This window comes from Colletotrichum tamarilloi, assembly GCF_030869305.1.
Source record: "Colletotrichum tamarilloi strain Tom-12 chromosome Unknown Scaffold_156.1, whole genome shotgun sequence".
Taxonomy (NCBI): domain Eukaryota; kingdom Fungi; phylum Ascomycota; class Sordariomycetes; order Glomerellales; family Glomerellaceae; genus Colletotrichum; species Colletotrichum tamarilloi.
In genome coordinates, this window is record NW_026849539.1 from 18,492 (window position 1) to 38,439 (window position 19,948).

Consider the following 19,948-nt stretch of genomic DNA (forward strand, 5'->3'; position numbering starts at 1 on the left):
TCCACTTCCTCGATCTCTTGAACAAGTGCGCTTGATAGGAGTACCGCTATCTAGGTCCTTCCTCTATCCTTCAAGCAGGGCTCACGAATCACTTACCTTAGTATAAGTAGATTCGTTAACGGGATATCAAAGGGCATGGTCCAATTACGTCTCGTCTGCGGCGAATCTTTTTGTTCAGTTTCGGAAATTTTCACAATGTGTAAGAAATATAGTTTCTTCTTTCTTGAGCATTGAACATCCTTCTTGAGCATTAAACATAACTTTGGATATGATTGCAAATAAATAAAAGACGATAGTTAGGTTTGTTAAGAGAGCCGATGCTACCTTTTGAACCGTCAAGCTTGACACATGCTTCATCGTTGAAATTCCATATAGACCATTTCTCTTCGATTATTACAATATAAGCCGTATTACTACAATGGCTCTTGCTTTCTTCTACCCAGGACGCATCTGTGACGTGATTCCAAACGCTCTCCTCAAGACCGAATACTACCTGCGTACTCGCTCTCCGCCTTCAGCCAAGTCTCAAAGTCCTTCAGCCCAGGATACTCCTTTCTCAGCGCCGCGATGTCAACATCATACCCAACATCGTGGAACCACTTGAACATGTACCCAAAGTCCTTCACCATCGTCATGATCAGCCAACACAAGACCCTATACGTCCCAGGCAGCTCCTTGCCCGTATTCCTCTTGAACACCGCAGCAAACTGCTCAATCGTCAAATCGTCGCCCGCAAGCGAGACCCCGCGGCCCTTGTACTTCTCAGGGTGAAGAAACGCCTCGGCGCCAAAGTAGCCAATGTCGCTGACAGCAATAAGCTGCAGCGGCTTCCCTTTGACCGCCATGCGCCACGAGGTGGTGAAAACCCTCCCAAAGAGGTTGTCCGTGAGGTTGTCCATGAAAGCCACGGGGCGGAGGACGGCCCACTCCATGTCGGTGCCCTTGGACTTGTTGAAGAGGTGCTGCTCGATCTCGTGCTTGTGGGCGAAGTGAGGCACATTCGTCGCGTTGTCTGCGCCGTGACGCTCGACGGAGGTGTAGACGAAGAATTTGACGCCTGCTTTGAGGGATGCGTCGACGAGGGCTTTGCCTTGGCCTAGTTCGCCGCCTCCACCTTGGCCGAAGCCCATTGGGACCTGGAATGCACATCAATGTCAGCCAAGTTTGTGCACACAACAGAAACGTATTGTTCGCTATCAAAAGGTGAGAGTTTTGTAGGTACCTGGACACTGAAGACTCCCCAGATAGGAGACGAGGCAACATCTTGCGCAGTCTTGAAAAGGGCAGTCGGGTCGGCCAAGTTACCCTGGACGAGATGAACTTTGGACGACTTTTTCAAGAGACGCTGGGCGGATCCGGAGGTTGCGTCGCGGGTGACGGCGAGGATCTCAAAGTCGGCATTCTGTTCGACGAGGTGGTTGATGACTGCGCCGCCCTGCTTTCCAGTCGCGCCACAAACCAGAATTGCTCGTGCCATTATCGATGTTATTATTGTGAGATTGATTGTTTAGATGTTTGAGTGTTGATACAGTAGTTGAGTGATACACAGAAACTACACCTTCGAAAATCGAGATATCGACTCACGTCAAATACATTCATTCTCCACGAGGCAGCGGAGTTTCACAATCATCATGATGCGCCCGATAGAAAAGTCCGCGGCTAAGAAGGCACCGATCTAGCTAGGGAGGATCGGAGTGGTGACTCTTGCGAGAATGCAGCATGCGGCGTTGGGAAGCTACTGAGGAAAGATGACCAATCCTGCGGCGCATGTTCCTTCAATACGCCCAAAACCGGGGCCGAGACGACCTTCTTCTCTGACTGGCATGGTGCGCTGTGGGCCTCGCCCTCCGACGAACGCCGAGTCGGAGCGCGAAAGTGGGTCTTCCAAGACGGCCCGAGGGGGGGGGGAAAGGTGTCCGGCTTACTGTTGTGGCCGTTTCTTCGAGAACCTTGATGTCTAAGCATTTGAACTCTCTCTTCAAACTCTTCTAGGTAAGAAGGCAACATCTCTTTCTTGTTTGTTGACATTTAAATTGTCTACGAACGCGCGACAAAGAAGACGGAAATGAGTCATTGTCCCAGACGTTGAGGCCGTTCGCTCTCTTTCGATCCAATCATTTCGCCCTTTTGAAGTATGCTGTGATTCTAATATTTCTCAAATCCCAAAATATCCATCATTAAGCTCAGCGGTCGATTTCTTGTTACCCAAAGATGAAGAGCCGGAGGTCGAACTCCCCCAGACGGCACACGTTTAGCCCGCGCCGGCTCCCGATCGGGCGGAATATGATCCCTGATACAGCGTACCACTAGCATCACTCAGACCACAAACTGACATCACCAACTCTGGGCTACCCGGATCCGAGGTTCCCTTCATTTCAACGACAAGAAACACGACAGGGACCTTGCGCGTGTGGAACAACAAGGGTCTCATCGGGCTTATATTTCATTCGCTCCCCGAGCCAAACTCAGGTCCCATTTGAGTTTTCTTGCCAAGTTCGAGCACCGCAATTCCTCAATAACCTTTGTCATCCCTCTAGGCAAACATCAGGCTAAGAAACCGCAACTATGAATAGAATTTCGTTTGATGTCTCAGCAAGTAAAACTCTGCCAAAGTCTGCTCGGGAAAGAGGTTTCCTACCTAAGCCGACTGTATTAGGAATAGAATTCCGCGGTGACAATTGAACTCCTCTGTTCAGCTGTAGTCATCTAATCTCACATGTTAACCTCTCAACGTCGCGTCCAGAGCGCGATGCCACCCAGTGAAATCAGATAAAACAGAAGGGATACAGATATAATGACAAGCAACAAGTTACGAGTTATAGTCATAGGCGGCGGCATAGCAGGCCTCTCCGCCGCCGCCGTCCTCCGTCAAAAACACGACGTGACAGTCTACGACCGCGACGATCCGACCTCATCCTCCTCCTTCCCCGCCTCCGCCCCGGAGCGCGGCGCCGGCATCGGCCTTGGTCCCAACGGCACGAAGATGCTCAAAAAGGCCTTTCAATTCAGCCCCGAAAACGTCAAGGCCACGATCTGCGCCGGCTCGAGGACGTACGATAAGCAAGGGAATCTGTTACGAGAGATGACGGGCGTATCGGAGCCGTTCGGGAGCGAGTGGCTCCTGATGCATCGCGGCGACTTGCGGGACGAGCTGTTGAGGCTCGCGACGGGGGACGCGGCCAAGTTGGGGATTTCGGGACCGCCGGCTACGGTTGTGCAGGGGGTTCAGGTTGTCGGTGTTGATGTTGAGGAGGGGAAGGTGAAGTTGAAGGATGGGGAGGAGGTAACAGCTGATGTGATTGTTGGTAAGACTACACACATGCATGGGACCATATCAGACTTTTTGCACAGGTATCCAGTAATTGACGGACATGCTCAGGCGCAGATGGCATCCACTCCCTCGTCCGACAAGCTGTCCTCGGCGGGCCATCTCACATGGTATCACCGGGTGCCTCACTCTACCGGTTCACGTTCCCGCTTGAGAAGGCGAGGGATATCCAGGGAGGGTACCCGGCGGCGATAGACCCGTCCAACAGCAACTTTCTCAACATGATGACGGCCGACGACGAGACGCACCGCAACATCATCTTTTATCCCTGCCGTGACATGACGCTACTCAACGTCGTGGCGAGGATCCCCGACGCCATGCTCTCGGTGGAGAGCATCACGTCTTGGAACGCCGAGGGGAGCGCGGAGGAGATGCTGGATCACTTTTTCGACTTTGCGCCGTGGATGCTGGCGATTATGAAGTAAGTCTTGTCCCTCCATCGTCACCTCACAATCAATCAGACACATAAAACGAGAGTCGCTCACACCAAGCACCTCAAGAAACGCTCAAAACATCCACCTCTACAAGGTCAAAGACGCAGACCCGCTCCCAACCTACACCCGCGGCTGCGCCGTCCTCGTCGGCGACGCAGCGCACCCGATGACGCCGTTCCAGGGCCAAGGCGCGACACAGGCTATCGAGGACGCCGAAGGATTACGGCTGCTTCTCCATGAGAGTGTCCGCGCCGATGACCTGGAGAGCATCACGTTGGCGCTGCGAACGTGGGACTCGGTGCGCAGGCCGCGCGCGTCGCAAGTGCAGCAGAACTCGAGGCACGTGACGGATATGTCGGCGCAGGCGCAGCTTGATCGGATGAGGTTGAACTGGACGTATAACGGGATTCACGCGGCGTTAAGGAACCGGTAGACGTGGGTGGGCGGGTGTGCCCGACAGAGAGCATGGGACAAGTTCACGTCTAGATGGGTTGGGTGTATTTGGGTATACTGCCTACCTCCCTACTGTGTAATACCTAGCACTGATTTCTGATCAATGGATCACAGAGGGCAGAGGAAGTCGAGAGCAGACGGCTGATTCCGCGACAGCTCAGGGTCTTAGGCTACTGCAGATCTTGCCAGGGGCTAACATTCTGATATCCCCACCCGCAAGGTACATCATTAACATTGATGAATCATCGACCTAGCCTGATGCATCATTGGACGAGTTCCTGCGTTGGAATGGAAAGATCTGTGCCTGAGGTGTGCCTGGACCGTAGAATCACACGAGCCTTGAAACTGTCTGATGCTGGCAGTGAGATGGATGCACCTACGTCCTTACAAAGGGGCCCCGGAAAGGTGCATCATCGACATCATCGCTCGTCATAACCGAGCACCTCCAAAACGCCATGTCGCGCCACGGTCATATAACACCGCAAATCCACATTGCCGTCTAAGGGACGCAAAACCACACAACCAACATAAGTGTTCATTGATTCTCGCAGCTGTCCATTGGAAAGAACTGGAAAGAACCAAAAGGATCCCCAAAACACCTATACATCTCGCGATAAGAACCAACATCCAATTGGCAACACACGATTAAAAACACACATAACCAATCATGTCATCATCAAGAGCTCTCCGCCTCCAATCGGCCCTCCGAAACCCCATCCTCCGCACCTCCGCACAAGTCGCAACCCGCCGGGGCTACGCCGTCAAGGAGCCCCCAGCACCAAACCCCATAAACCCGTCCGGTTCAGCATCGTCCCGCCCGGCTCCGTCCCCATCAAACCCCAAGGTGGGAACCAAGCCAGATGAAATCAGCAACAGGCAAGCCTTCACTCTTTTCCGCCCTTCATCACAGCTTCAAGTCATTCTTTGGTGTCCATACAACTAACGTGATCGGTCTCGTAGAAGTGCACTCTACCTCGTCCTCGGCGCCGCCGCAGCCCTGGGCGGCACCTTCGCCTTTCTGACCGGCGCCCCAGACCGCGCAGCAGGCGTCGCGGACTCCGTCACCCGCGGCGGCGGACCGTCCATCACGCCCGGCCTGGGTCCCAAACCCTCGAGCGAGCGGAATCTGGAGAACACGACGGGACGGGATGCGAACCGGCAGACGGGGTTGGCGGGGATAAAGAGCAAGCAGACGGATCCGAACCAGCTGCAGGCGAGCAATTGAGTAAGGCTCGCTTGATGGAAATGAAGATGTCGTTAGGGTAGAAGGATACTTGTAATTGTACGCAAAGCAGACTTGCAATTGAAGTCACGTTAAGATTGTCTTCACAATTCGATATAGCCACCGTCGCGGAGGTTCCCCTTGTGCACCGAGGTTACATCGAATACGTGTATTTACACCCAACCAACAATCATCCCTCCCGTATGTAGCTCTCCCGTGCTCCCCGGAATTCGTGTATGCATGGATAATGCGGGGAAGGATTACTACGAAGTCATTTCCGTTCCCCGTCCCGCTTCGTCGTCCCCCAATAAGGGTCTTCTGTGTACGTCTGATAATTTCCCAGACCACCAAACCCTGTCTTTCAGCTCTGTATGGAGTGCTCCAACCTACGCATCGGACTAACGCGTCAGCGACTCTGAATCCGAGCAGTGCGATGCGCGCGATGCGGAGGTTGGATTCGGGGACCATCAACATCCCGCCGAACCACGTCCTGGATCAAAAGGTTGGTTGCATTGCTGCCGGTTGTGCATATGTTCCTGCTGATACAGCATTGGCATACAATAAGTAGCAGACATCCAGCCAGTCAACTTGTCTTCCCGCGTCGTCGTACGCTCCCGTCGTTCTCGGTATCGGATTCTCTTTGTGATGCAGGTCGGATATCGATGCTTCATGCTCAGAGGCATTCAGTCTCCTTCACTTCACTCGTCAAAGTCCACCAAAACCGAGAACCTAACGGAATCCACAGCTCGTGTATATATTGTCAATAGAAACTACTTGCACTCATTTTGCTCTTCTCGAGTTCGCTCTTTTTGAACCTGCTCTTCTTGAACCCCATCCCCGTGAAAGAACTCGTCAAACACCCATACATCGCCAACTCTCCCCCGACAGAAACCATGTCCACAGACTACACCTCAAAAACAGTCCTCATCACAGGCGCAGCCTCGGGCCTAGGCCTCTCCCTAACCCGCCACTTCCTCGCCGCAAACGCAACAGTCCTAGCCCTCGACATCTCCGACGCCTCTCTCGCCTCTCTCCCCTCCAAATTCGACGACGCCCCGGATCTCCGTGCTCGTCTGCACCCCGTGAAAGCAGACATCACCGACCCGGCCTCCGTCTCCGCCGCAATCTCTTCCTGGATTGACGGGGGAGAAGATAGTGCAGTAGACAAAGGTAAACGACGCCTCGACGTCCTCGTCAACAACGCCGGCATCTCGGACCTGATGCACCCCACAGCCGACTGTCCCATAGCCATGTGGGACCGCCAGATCCTTGTCAACATGACGGGCAGCTTCGTCACCTCGCAGCGCGCGATCCAGCAGTTCTTGAAGCAGGAGCCCGTGGACGGGCAGAGGGGCGTGATTTTGAATGTTATTAGTGCCGCGGGAGTTCACGGCGCGAGAGCAGGTGAGTTCGAACTATCCTTCAAATCTCATCATCATCTCATTTCATCTCCTCTTATGTCATTCTATCTCACCCCAACCACCATATGATCATTGAATGGGGGCGAAGAATTCACCTTCTGAAAGAAACGGGTCACGAGACAATATGGGAATCTGCATGAAATAGAATCTTGAGCTGACCACCAAAACCACAACAAAGGCGTCGCGTACACGGCCTCCAAACACGGCACAGTCGGCCTGACGCGAAGCACAGCAGCCTTTTACGGCCCCAAAGGCATCCGGTGCCTGGCCATCATGCCCGGTCCCATGATGACGAACATGGCCAGGGATGAGGAACACATCAAAGAGTTCCACCCCGAAGGCCTCGCCATGGGTAAGACACCATCTCCCAGCGAGCACTCGTATACTACCATGTGTCTGATTGCTAACGAGACCTCGCCCAACAGTGGTGTCGACTTTCAACACCTGCCAAGGTGATCCTGCCAAGGGCGGTTGGGATTTAGGATGGTCGCCGCTGGATCAGGTATCAAAGACTGTGGTGAGCTTGTGTTCTGGTGGGATGAACACCATCAACGGCGCGCTTGTGCCGACTGACATGGGTTGGACGTCGCTTTAAACCTGGTTGGGTTAAATGAGATGTACGAATTGCGACGTCCAGACCATTGAGCACTTGCACAAGTTCCACAATGTAGAGTGCGCAATGATTCACGTCAAATAGGTAGGCAAGAATATTATAGGATCCTGATTGAAACCATTGCAATTGAACTAAAGAAGAATTATTACTAAGGGACTGCATCATTAAGCTTCCGCCGCCTGTTGACCCAAACTGAATTCTCCATCCGGGTATAAGCCTTTTCGTTTGCCATCAACTCATCATTTGATCCATGTCTGACACAAAGGAAAAGAATTAAGGTCTACACTTAGTATCCACTGACGTGAGCAGGGGTTGAAAGAGTGTTGACGGTGCCGTTAAGACCGCCGTTGGGGTGGGCGTCATAGCTGGAGGTAGGGTAACCAGCAGTCGGGTAGTCGGAAGTGGGGATGGTGTTCAAGTCACCACCGTTGACCTGGCCGGGGGCGTGAGGAGCATACTGGCCCTGCTGGGTGGGAAGGCCGTGCTTCTTGCGCTCGATGCGAGGAGCATCGGGGATGTCGGTAGACTTGTTTGCCTTACCAATGGCGAAGACAGGGCTCTCCCAACGCTCACCCTTACGAGCCAGCTCCTTGTACTCAGTGGCCTTGGAGCTGATACCTCCAGGCAGGTGAATGTTGGGGAAGATGGAATCCTCCTTGGTAATGGCGTAGTTGACCTTCTTGTCGGCAGTAACCTCGTCCGCCTTCTGCTTGGCCTGGAGAGCGCGCTTCTGCATAGCGGTGGCATACCGGTTGTAGATATTGGGAGTGTTCTCGGGGTTAGAGCGAGCCTCATCAAGGGCACGATCAGCTTCCTGCTTGACCTGGTACATGATGCTGTCGAGCTGAGTGGCCTGGTCCTTGATGGCCTTCTCGACAGCCTTCTGAAGAGCAGGGCGAAGGACCTTGAGCATGATGGGCTTGAAGAGACCAAATAGAAGCTTGTGCTTAGACTGCTTCAGCTTGATGCTCATGTGCTTGATGTCAACATCAACCTTGTCAACCTTGAAGAAGTTCTGTCTGTCATTCTTATCGGCAGAGGAGAGCTTCATTTTGAAAGAGAAGCCATCGCCAGCGAGAAGAATGTCGGCGACACCAGTGTCGGTGATAGAGGGAAAGCCCTGCTTGCGCTTGACGTGGTAGCTGACGTCGCGGAGATCAAGCTGGACACCAGCAACCTTCACCTCAAAGGATTGCTTGTGCTTGTTGGCGATCTTCTTGCGTCCCCAAAGGAAGTAGTTCTCGCTGTTAATCTCGAGAACGTTAGGCATGAAGTTGTCAGACTCGAGGACAAGGTTCTCAATGACAGCATCGAACTGAGGGTCGCTGTACTCGAGGCGCGGGACCGGGATGTAGGCAACGTTCTCAAAGATGCCGGGAATGATGACCTCCGAGAGATCCTTCAGCAAGTGAGGCTTAAAGGTAGGCTTGCCGTTCTCGTCATTGCCCAGATCGGTGAAGAGCTTCTGGACGGCCAAGCCGAAGCGCTTGTTGAGAGGGTCCTGATCGAACTGGTCAATCAAGAACTTGATCTCGTCAAAGACACGGTCGGTGTGAGCGCGGTATTTCTCGCGAAGCAAGTAACGACCATGGTCGTACAAGTGGTTCCATTCCTGGTTGGAGTCCTCGTCCAGAATGTATCCCTGCTCGAGAAGGCAGCGGCGGACGTAGCGGTCCATAGCCTTGAACCAGTCCTTCAGCTCGCGATCGTTGTCAGCATCGCGGTAGATCTGGTTGATCGACTCGAAGAAGTCTTCGGTCGAGGTACCGTTGGCGAAGCGCTCGAGCAGCGTCTTGAGATCAGACTCGGCCTGAGCGAGACCGGCACGGGTGTCCTTGACGGTACCAGTTCCACCCTGTGCCAGAGTGCGGGAGTGGCCGGCGTACTCCTCGGCGAGGTTGAGAAGAGTCTCAATGGCCTGGGAATAATCGGGGTGCTGCTGACACTCAAGCACCATCTTCTTCAAACGCCAGATGGTCTGGTCCTTGCGCTCCTGGGGCATCTTCTTGTTGAAGTACTCCTTGGAACGACGAAGGTACTCCTCCTTGCGCTGACGTGCCTGCTCCTTGGTCTCGCCATCGACGTTCTCGTTGTACTTCTTCTGAATGACATCGCGGGCAGCGTTGATGCCACCCTGGGCATTTACACCCGAGTTGGTACCTTGCTGCTGATCGCGAGCGGCAGTCGCGGCCAGGTCATGGGGGTTCTGCGATCCGTTGGGGTGAGCGGCCTGAGTGCCTGCAGCGAGGACCTCCCGAGCATCATCGGCAGGAGAGCCCTTGTAGACACCCTGTGCCTGCTTCTTGAAGTTCTCCTTGGAGAAGTCGGGGGCATCGTGCCACGTGTTGTCCTCAGCAGGGCGGTCGATGTCCTGAAGGGCTTCGCCGGAGGGACGGACCCGCTGGGCAGCGTTGGTAGCGGCATCGCCAGCCATGTCCCGGAGAAGGACGGTGGCATCCTTGACTATATAATGTTAGATTGTGACCAATTGGGCGGACATCGCTGATTGACTCACGAAGCTTGCGGAACTGTCCGTTGGTGATGAGCAAAGTTCCAAGGGTCCGCAGACCCTCTAGCGCCTTGTCGCCATGCTGCTGAGCGACCTCCTTGTTGACGGGAGCGCCAGGAACGTCCACAGCCTTGGGGTCGAATTGCTCAGTCTGCCAGATGAAGTCTTGAATCAGGTTGCCCTGGTTCTTGGACAACAGAAGGTTCTTGGCTTGGATGACAACTTCGCGCGCATCGGCAATCAGTGCGCGGCCTTCGGGGGAGAGCTTCTCGGGAGGGTTTGAGAGAGCCTTGGAGGCCAGGAAACTGTTCAGAGCAACATCGATTTGGTCATTCTGTTGCGAAGGACCACGTCAGTATCATGCAATGATGTAGGGTTGCGGGTCTGGGATCAGCCAGGCGGGGGCCGCGTGGGTCCTTGCCGCCATGCCGGCATCGACGTACCGAAGGAACCTTGCCAGCCTGGAAAGCGGAGAGGATGCCGTAGAGCTGAAGCTTGCGGTTGACGTCGGCCTCCTTCTGCTTGAGATCCGTCGGCTTGTTGACGTTTGCTGACATGATGAGGGTATCGTAGCTATCGCGCAATGAAGACTGCTTGTTGAAATCTGTTTTTGGGTAGGGTGTTGAGATGAGGTAGGGTGATTATCGGTAATGGCGTACAGGACAAAAAAGGGAATTCGTAGTATTGGGTATTTCGGAGGGGGGTATCACAGGGAAATTGGGTATAATGAGAATCGCCAAGATTGTGTTCCTGTTCAAAAAAGGGTGAATCAGGAAGAGGTATCGTATCGATGAGGAAGAAGAGGAAGAGGTCTGTAAGAAGGGGGCACTGTAGGCGAGGAGGTGTTTATACCTTCTTTCTGGCGTCGTGTGTCCAGGGAACAGAACCTGGTAAGAATTGAAAAAAAAAAAACCTGCGTCAGAATGAAACTGGGCCAACGAATATTTGGAAGGGAGGCGGCAAAGCAACGCGCGTGGCAGGCGTTCGTCCACCTCACTACGGTGATTTAGCCAGCAGGAGGCGGGCCCGGTACTTTCCAATTAGGAGAAGCCAGGTGCAGGTGCAGTGGGAGCTTGGTCCTTCCAGCCCGGTTCACAATGGTTCCTTCCTCCCCTTGGATGAGTTGTGTCTACGGATAACCGCTACAAGGTACCTGCCCTGCGTGCCTTCCGTGGCCCTGCTAGCAAAAGATTGGTGTTTGTGGGTGCCCCAGGTGGTCCTGTCTGGTCTGGTCGTGGAACTCGGCGATGGTAACGGTGACGTGAAGGAAGGGGGCAGGAATTTGATGCACTACGTCATCGGCCATTTTGGCAGGTAGGTGCGTGCTGTGATCGTGGGTGGAGGGAGGCAGGCAGGTACCTTCCCGCACCCGTCAGAACTTCAGACCAGGTGAGTAAGGTAGGTACCTTCCTTGCCTGAGGACAATGTATCTTTTTCGCGTACGCACTGCCGATGAATACCTACAGAATCCTAGCGGAAAGAAGCGAGGGCAACCACAGCTGAACCTGCCTGCCCCTGCCCTGCTTGCGAAGGTGCTTGCTTCAGAAATCCAGCCCCTATGCGTATGCCCCTGCTTCGCCTCGGCTGGGTCGAGTACCAAGCAATTGGAGCGCAAGATTGAGGTGACTGAGTTCCAGCTGGCGAAGCACTGGCATTTTTTAGCACGTCTCCTATTCGCATTAGTGGCCTGGGGAGATTCGCACCCACTTTCTTAGCGGTCCCACCTGGTGCGTTTTGCGCAGTCTGGGTGACGGACAACATCTCGACATTGTTCATCGTCCATCGCAGAGCACAGCGAACATCGTCGATAGTTTTTCACCCTGTTCGATTCTCTCACCAAGCAACACACCACCAGCATCGACGCATTGGGTCTGGAGTGACTGGACAGTGGACACACCTCCGGCAACACGTCTCCGGGCTATCCTGTAGGTGATGCAGACTTTTGAAAAATACGGTCTAGACTCCTGCCAACTTCCGCACCACACAGCCGCCGCTGTTCGCGACCGTCGGGCTCCTTTATTGTTGCAAAATGGTCCGATGTAGGATAGGCAGGTTGGTGGATTGGGAGCACGGCAAGTTGGCACATGTACAGTACGAAGTACAAGCGTCCGGGCGGCTGCTTCTCAGACAACCGTTTCCCAGCCTCCCCTCGTGATGGGATCTCTGTCGCACTACTCGGTACGGATATCAGATCACCTAGGAGAGTTTGGTGCTAGGCGCTGTCTGAAATTGTCAACGGTGGATAGCTCGACTATTCGGACGCTATTCAAGTCAATGCCTCGTATCACCATAGAGTCTCCCTGCTGTGCTTGGAAATGGTAACTGTCTCTCACCCAAGTCCCGATCCCCAGGATGCTATCCTCTGTCCCACTATCATCTGCCCTATTCCCCTATCAGGTGCCATTCAGGCTAGATAGACAGCTGTCGAACAAACCGTCTGTCGACCTCGTGAACCGCTAATTGGGTTCTGGCATCTTTGGTCGACCTGACTTGATGATGTGCGCCAGGATATGACGGGATGCAGAAGGGATGCAGAAGGGATGCAGAAGGGATGCAGAAGGGATGTGCTGGGTGCTGCACTGCTGCGTGCGCCGGTGTGGATGGCCCAAGGCCCTGTCCAATATCCCGTTCATTTGTTGTGTCTCAAACACCACTCTGCCCACTTTGGGACTGGATCGAGATGACACGCTGCCTTGGGGGAGGCCATGAGGAGACTGCAGCGGTAGCGGTACATAGGCACATGGGATTTCCGACTGTTTCAGCAACCCATCGCAACTTCCAGCAAGTTTGTATCCTCGATGCAAATGGCGTGGTGTTGGCCCATGTCGTCATGTCAACGAAAGCGCGGGTCTGGACACGACAGGCATTCTCACGCTAACCGTCTCTCTCTTTCCGCGCTTGGGTTTTTGAACATGCAGCGGAAGGAGGTACAACGCTACAAAGCGACATGGGGAAGCCGATGGTGCTTGATTGGCTCCACTTGAGCTCGGTTCTAGCCTTTCCCGTCCTCCTCCTTCCTTCCTCCCTCCCTCCCCATCCTTGCTCCTTCCCTGCCATTATCCATTGACCAACCAACAGAGAGACGACGGGAGGCAGGAGCCTGAGCCGGGAAAGAAACATGTCTCTGCCTCCCGCTGAACGATGGCCGCTGGTCAGTTTTTCACCGATGATTTGCTCAACGTCTCACCAGTTCTGGAGATTATTCCCTATGCATTCTCATCCTTTCCGCAAAATGTAACCGTCCTCCCAACCAGATGCATCCGAAGCATCCCAAGAGCTGCGCGAGGGCTGCAACATCAGCATGCTCTCTGCGTTTCAATCACACTCACACACTCACTCAACCCCGGCCACACTCGATGATTTCTCCTTCACAGCCACAGAACGTCTAGGCCTTTACAATCTGGCATCCCTCAATACTTGCTCAATTCGCCAAATACGCCACACTTCCCATTCATCAAACAATACGCGCCAAGGCCGGGATCATCGCGGCATTCGGAATAAACTGATGCAAGGATCTGGCAGGTGCCGCGTCCCAGGACTCCAGTCTCCAGGTCTCTCCAATGCTCCATCAACCTAACCTAACCTAACCTGACCTTGAACCCATGGCATTCTGCATTCTGCATTGCCAATCATTGGCACATTGGCAGCGGCATCGCAACCCGTTCAAGCCTTGCCCAGACGACGTCGCCCAACGATCACCTCCCCTTCTGTCACTTTATTGCTGTCAAATGCTCCCAATTCGTCATGCGGTGGATGCCGCTACGGGCCACTGACACGTAATCGCCTAGTCTAGACGTGTTCAAGCCCTGTCGAGTCCAGGTTTGTCAATGACAAGTCTGTGAGCTCTCAGGTGCTTGTCCAGCTGTCCCCCATCTCCCCATCTCACTTCTATCAAGATCTGGTCTCTTGTCATGATTCTCTTTTGGCATCCACGCATCCCATTGATGCGCGCCATCTTCTTCTTCCCTAGTGGCCTACCTAGCACGCTACACATGGCATAGCGTCTTCCTCTATCTTTTTTCTTCTTACTTCTCCTTCTCCTTCTCCTTCTTAGAATCGCGATCGACCGGCAAGCAGTCAAACACACACCACCCACCAGCGGCCAGCCCCCAAAAAAGCACCAGCCTGCAATCCATGACGTCAAGGCCCGGTCATTAGTGCGATGCACCTCACGGATACCTCAGCTCCCTGTGACGCCATTCTTCTGTCTTTCGGCACGCCACTGCATCACCAAACCATGAACTCATTTCCTTCGGCCTGCAATCTCCCTACTAACGTTTGAGCGGCCCGAAGCCTCTACATCACGGCCGCTTTGCTTTTGTCTGCCCTGTTCCAAGGTTCATGAACTGTCACCAGACTCAGGATTTGGCATCAAGTGAAGCAATCTTTCACAGGCCACCACATCTCCATTGCCATCCCTGTCATTGCCCCCATTTTGATTTACGCGGCTGATGGCCCCACGAACTCACAAGGATACCTTGCCAAGCCTTATTTATTCTCAATGTGATGGATGCATGGGCCCCGGAGCACCTCCTCCTCACAGCCGTCCCCCGAGATCTACTTCGATCTCATTCATCTGACTACACTGATGTGGCGCAGTATTTCTCACACAGTGTGAGGCTATCTACACCCTTGCTCCGCATCACTTTGCATGTCGGTCTGATAGAACCTCTTGCATGATTGTCAGAATGTTGGTTTGTCTATGAACTTCTACCCTATCCACGCCTTCTGTCCACGCAAGACTTGACCTACCTTTCCCTATGAGACTGGCCAACGAGCTGGGAATGGACACGCTCAATCCAATCTATACTTCTCTGCCGCATCATCTCCTCGCAGGCTATCTTCAATGCTTGGAAAGAGGCATCGACCCCTCCTTGAAAATTCATCACGGGTTCTAGTGATTCGGAGACATGTCTCTTCGCCCATTCCTGCAATGTCAGTAGTACTCGCTCTGTACGAATGGGCAAAGCCTCAAGCACATTCACCTGCATGGGATCAATGGCATCAGTCACTCCGTGGAGTTGCATCGCCCAATCCAATGCCACGGGCAGGTTTCGCAGCGGCGCTGGTATCAAGACCGCATCCTCCCAACCCATGATGCTTGCCAATTTCCGGTTTCCGTTGAAGAGAATGTTACCTGGGTGAGGATCTGGATGGACTAAACTCACAGGCCAGCCATCCACGCTGCCACCAGTACTTTCGACTTGAATCGGATTGGGGACACTGAACCTAACACGGCTTGTCATTGCCCGGGCTATCTCTCGCAACTTCCCTATACGCACTTTGATTTCGGGATGGCTTCTGAATTCGGGCTCCCAGACCGAAGTGTAGGCATCAACGTAATCTTCGATGTATCTGAAAGGCCCGTTGTTCCGCACTTGCCAGTATCTGTCACGGCTGTAGAAGTGAGGGTGGACTATCGGTCCGGTGAAGAACTCTTTCTTTGACCAATCGATGCGAAGACTCCCGATGCTCACCTGGTTCTTGGGGATGGTCGGTAGAGAGCTCTGCAACTTCGAAAGAACCAGCTGCACTTCCCTCGCAATGGCCTTCGTGTCCTCGTCGCTCAGGGACGGCATCGTCTCGGGCGATATGTCCCCGAACCCTTCCAACCCGGTATCCTGCTTAGCCATGTTTAGGTCGTGCGCCGCGAGGATGTAGTTCTCCTCGAAGGCACTGAGCAAAGGGAATCCGGTACGCACCTCCATAATCATCCACTCCAACCCGAGCGGGTTCCTACCGATGGAGTCAAACACGAGGATCTGAGGAACCATGGCCGGGGATACTTGCCTAGCAAACACCATCGCCGCAACCTCGGCTTCGAGCTTCTCGTGGGGACACACAGGCAGGCTGAGCTTGAGGATGACCTGTCGCGGAAGCGGCGGCGACTTACCCTGGCCGACGGGCCTGGAAGTGGGCTCGAACTCGACAAAGTAGAACGCGTTTGTCGCGCCGCAGCTCATCCGCGTGACGGTGCCGATGAAGGGGAACTCGTAGACGTCACTTTGGGTATACCACTCTAGCATCTTCGAGACGTGCTCACCCATCGGGATACAGGCGCCCTTCCAGCGGGCGTCGTACTCCCCGCCCGGACGCGCCGTCCACCGGACAAACTTATCGCGGATGTGCTTCACGGACCCCGGGTTCGTGGATCGTCCGCCGCCTAACGGGGCCATGGGATCCGGGTCCGGGATGCGGTATGGGAGGTGGGGGATCGGTCTGTTTCTGCCGCTGCCGCCGGCGCCGCGGCGGGATAGGCTTCGGATGACGGGGACTAGGCTTGAGGAGGCTTCGTTTTGGGGAGGGCGGAAGGAGGGAGAGGAAGGGGGGCCGCGGTCTGTCAGGTCTTTGAGACCTGTTGCGAGGCGGTTGGAGACGCGCCGAAGCAGCGGGGGAGGGGTTGTGTTGAAGAAGGATCGAGGGGGTTCTTCGGGGGAGGAGGGGGGGCTGTCGGTGAGGGATGCTTTCACCTTGCGGGTGAGCTTTTTGAGTTGATCCATTGTGATATAAGTGTTTTATGTGAAGAGTATCCAGCGGCCTGGCTGTGCTTACTGCAATGTGAACTTGAGGCGCAATAGAGGATTTGGAATGAAAGGACGATTTGTGTTTGGCATGATAATTCTGTGAGTCTAAGTCTCAATTTATCTACCTTGATATCGTACTAATGACTTTCTCCCGATGGCGGAATGAACTAAGGAGGTGAGTGTTTGCTGTTTTCCTCTCTTTGCAAGTATGTTGCCGAGCAGTTTGCTTGCCACAGGTCTCATTGAATCTGTCAAAGAAGCCAAAGTGAGAATAATTGGGACGATGGACAGCACATCAAAGTAGTTGAACCAAAGACAATGGGATTGTACAATCCTTTCTCAATGCGGAGCAAAAGCTGTCCTTTATTCCGAGTGGTAAATATCTCAACATCACAAAGAAACCTCTCTGACAAAGTTCTCAGAAACCAACGTCCCAACTAAGCTCGCCCATCAGGCTCACGTAGAGATCCGCGTGCGACTCTCCGCCTGGAGCATACACACCAGATGATCCCGGCTTTCCACGCGGGTTCGGCGCTTCTGAGCCGCCCAAGCCGCCTTGGTCGACGCTCGAGGACGTGATGATCTCCTCACCGTGGGTGTGAAACTTGGCTCCCAGGACGGCTCCATCACAGCCCGTTTGATGGCGAGCCGCACATCTCGTCCTCGGTCCTTCTCATCCAGCCCCTGTTTCTTCCGTCCCGATGCCCTCAGGTGGACCTCCAATCGCTTTGAGAACGCTACAGCGCGGATCTGGCACTCGAGGCTTCCCTCTCGGAAGATCTCTATCGCCGTGTTGAGAAGGCCGAATGCCACTGCCTGACTGGCCTCCACGGAATCCGCGTCGCGCGCGTGGCTTGCTGCCTCTAGGTGGTGAGCCGTCAGCAGTTCCGTCGTAAAGTCAAAGGCGCGAGTAGTGACGGTCGCTTGCAGGCGGCCCGTAGTTGCCTTGCTCAGGCTGATATCTCGGGTGATCCTGCGGAGTTCGTCTGCCCGCTGTATGACGTCCGGGGCGTAGTTCTTCTTCGCAGACACGGTGCGCAGATAGTCCAGCTGCAACGAGACATCCTTTTCCGATAGCGCCCACGGAGCCGAGGATTTCCTGGACAGGAGCTCTTGGTACGCAGATTCGAGGACGTGTTTCTGCGGCGTGAACCGGCCTGGCCAGTGCCGCACGCAATGGGTCGTCATGTTCAGCACGATAGCGTGGTCGCCGCCCAGCAGGCTGGCGAGCACGTGGATGGCCTTCCAGTACGCCAGGCCGAGCGTGACTTTGAGATCGAGCGGTTCCGACTCGACGACGCCGATCAGCGACGCCGCGAAGACGGTGACAGCGTGGTGCGCGCCGACCGAGGGGGACCTGGCGAGGTAGGCGCCGAGGCTGTGAAGAAAGAGGCGCAGGCAGAGGTAGTCTCTCCGGCCTCCGATGCGGACTTGGAAGAGGGCGATGCAGATTTTCCAGAAGTAGACGAGGAAATCAGGGGCGCAGATCTGGACCATCTGCTTTGTCGATGCCAGGACGTTGCCAAATACAGAGAGGAGTTCGCTGAACTGTGATGTCTCTGCCAGGGTGGCCATGCCACGGCACTTTTCGACGAGGGGTTCCCAGTCTTGTGAGGGTGGTGAACGAGGTGTCGTCGACGCATGTTCTGTACGGCCGCCGCTGTTTGGTGCGATGAAGGAGATGGGCCGTACTGGATCAACTGTCCAGCTTTTCTGGCCCGAGGCGAGAAGACCTTTGACGAGCTGGTCTAGCGCGTGGAACATCCTCTCCTGGTGGAGATAGGTAGCGGGGGATAGTTCCCGTATTCTCTCGACTTCGGCTTGTCGTCTTGTGGTATTCAGAGAAACAAATGGAAACTGTGCAAAAGGGGAGGTGGAGTTTGGTCTCAAGGACGTCAATGCCGATGCAGTACGTCGGCGCGTCGAGACGCCCTCCTGTTGGTGCTGCTGGCTAACGTTATTTTTCGAGAATTCCGGCCAGTCCTTGAGTCGTCTCTCGATTGTAGACTTCCTGGTGGGGTTTGGTAAGCAACTCGTTTTTGCATGGAGAGGACTGAGCAACGTACCCGATCTCGATATTGTGGATAGCAGCCAGTTCAAACACTACTTCATCCAGGGTGTGGTTCTCCTTGATGTAGAGACGATTGAGGTGGTCTTTTCGAAGCTCATCCCATTTGGTATCAGAGTGGGATACCTTCTTCGCGCTGCGAATTGTCTTTCGGGTTGCTGGCGGTTGCGATATAGGCAGTGGGGTGACAGTGTTTAGAATTGCTTGGTCTTCGCATATCGCCGTTGGCTCAACGTAGCTCATCTGCCGAGTATCTGATGGCCCAGCGAAAGATACCGAAGTTCCTGGAAATAAAATCATAGCATTCGATGCTGAAGATTTTTCATGGATAGTGATTAATTCACCACTGTCATGTGAACCAACATTGATGTTAGAGTGATTATAGAGCATCATGCAGGCAGCATGATACACTCCGTCTTCTTGAGAAATCATCTCTGATGAACCCCAAGCGTATAGATGGTCGTGGTGCCGAGGACTAATCATGTCTGTTACATGATCAGAGGTGTTTACATTGAGATCAGATAACCCCATGGTACCGATGTCGCTCTCAAAGTTTGCGTTGGAGAGAAGCATGTGGTTGGCAGACGCTTCCAAGTTAGCAGGTAGATAACCCTCAGCATAGTTGCCGAACTGTAGAGGTGTTTCTGAGAAGACAGTCCCATTCTGCGAGGGAATTGAGAGAACATGGTCCGCATAGCCCCATGAATGGTGTTGGATGAGCTGATTCTCAAGTGCCTGGTAATAGTGTTCCGAAGCCATGTCATGAGCCTCCGGTGGCTTGTCGCACGGCAAGGAGGTTTGGAACGAGTCAGTCGGTGCCCAATCCATGGTCATCAAGTGTAACGTAGCAAAAAGATGCAGACCTCACACGAGGCCAAGAACGAAGAGTGATGCAATTCCAGGTTTCCAGAGCATTGAAATCGAGGAAAACAGAGTGCGTTGGGTCCTTTTGTGTGTAACGGTGCAAGCAGTCAGAAAACCTGTCCGCCATAACAGCCTCATTTTTGGCAACCTTTGGTGGGGTTGGTTCGTCGAGATGCCCGCCGTGCTTTTGAGATGATTGGGTCGTTCCTAAACCCTCATATGCAAGTCGGTTTACTGCGTGTGGGCGCGGGCGCACGATGCGCCGCCCAGCAGGAAACGGCTGGTATTCATTGGATCGATCTTAAACCCTCTTGCAATAGTTGCATACCATCCCCACCTTTGTGAGACCAACGTGGCTATCGCGGTTGCCCTTCGGCTGTACCTGAGTATTCTTCTCGCGGTCCCTGTCGAGAGCCTAGATCAAAGAACAGTCACATGAATCAACGCCGTGAGTAAAGTCATCGCCATGTCGACAACGAGGTCAAGCCACACTGAGAAGTCATCTATAAGAG

The 19,948-nt window shown here is 54.0% G+C and overlaps 7 protein-coding genes across 7 annotated transcripts; 3 read left to right on the forward strand and 4 right to left on the reverse strand.

The window, feature by feature from the left end:
• Nucleotides 1-476: 476 nt before the first annotated feature.
• Nucleotides 477-1,477, reverse strand: CTAM01_15293 (NmrA-like family protein; the record flags this gene model as incomplete). Its single annotated transcript, XM_060531291.1, has 2 exons — nt 477-1,136; nt 1,223-1,477. 2 exons carry the CDS (start codon nt 1,475-1,477, stop codon nt 477-479), a joined length of 915 nt encoding a protein of 304 aa, XP_060374121.1.
• Nucleotides 1,478-2,794: 1,317 nt separating this feature from the next.
• Nucleotides 2,795-4,195, forward strand: CTAM01_15294 (uncharacterized protein; the record flags this gene model as incomplete). The annotated part of the gene is made up of 3 exons (XM_060531292.1): nt 2,795-3,305; nt 3,380-3,749; nt 3,829-4,195. The coding sequence occupies 3 exons, from the start codon at nt 2,795-2,797 to the stop codon at nt 4,193-4,195; spliced, it is 1,248 nt and encodes a 415-aa protein (XP_060374122.1).
• Nucleotides 4,196-4,882: 687 nt separating this feature from the next.
• Nucleotides 4,883-5,440, forward strand: CTAM01_15295 (uncharacterized protein; the record flags this gene model as incomplete). The annotated part of the gene is made up of 2 exons (XM_060531293.1): nt 4,883-5,025; nt 5,176-5,440. 2 exons carry the CDS (start codon nt 4,883-4,885, stop codon nt 5,438-5,440), a joined length of 408 nt encoding a protein of 135 aa, XP_060374123.1.
• Nucleotides 5,441-6,330: 890 nt separating this feature from the next.
• Nucleotides 6,331-7,453, forward strand: CTAM01_15296 (bacilysin biosynthesis oxidoreductase bacC; the record flags this gene model as incomplete). Its single annotated transcript, XM_060531294.1, has 3 exons — nt 6,331-6,841; nt 7,037-7,210; nt 7,284-7,453. 3 exons carry the CDS (start codon nt 6,331-6,333, stop codon nt 7,451-7,453), a joined length of 855 nt encoding a protein of 284 aa, XP_060374124.1.
• Nucleotides 7,454-7,757: 304 nt separating this feature from the next.
• On the reverse strand, nt 7,758-10,537 carry CTAM01_15297 (uncharacterized protein; the record flags this gene model as incomplete). Its single annotated transcript, XM_060531295.1, has 3 exons — nt 7,758-9,934; nt 9,987-10,314; nt 10,424-10,537. The coding sequence occupies 3 exons, from the start codon at nt 10,535-10,537 to the stop codon at nt 7,758-7,760; spliced, it is 2,619 nt and encodes an 872-aa protein (XP_060374125.1).
• A 4,191-nt stretch (nt 10,538-14,728) lies between these two features.
• On the reverse strand, nt 14,729-16,480 carry CTAM01_15298 (uncharacterized protein; the record flags this gene model as incomplete). Its single annotated transcript, XM_060531296.1, has 1 exon — nt 14,729-16,480. The coding sequence occupies one exon, from the start codon at nt 16,478-16,480 to the stop codon at nt 14,729-14,731; it is 1,752 nt and encodes a 583-aa protein (XP_060374126.1).
• A 480-nt stretch (nt 16,481-16,960) lies between these two features.
• On the reverse strand, nt 16,961-19,400 carry CTAM01_15299 (uncharacterized protein; the record flags this gene model as incomplete). The annotated part of the gene is made up of 2 exons (XM_060531297.1): nt 16,961-18,515; nt 18,571-19,400. The coding sequence occupies 2 exons, from the start codon at nt 19,398-19,400 to the stop codon at nt 16,961-16,963; spliced, it is 2,385 nt and encodes a 794-aa protein (XP_060374127.1).
• Between the last annotated feature and the right edge of the window lie 548 nt (nt 19,401-19,948).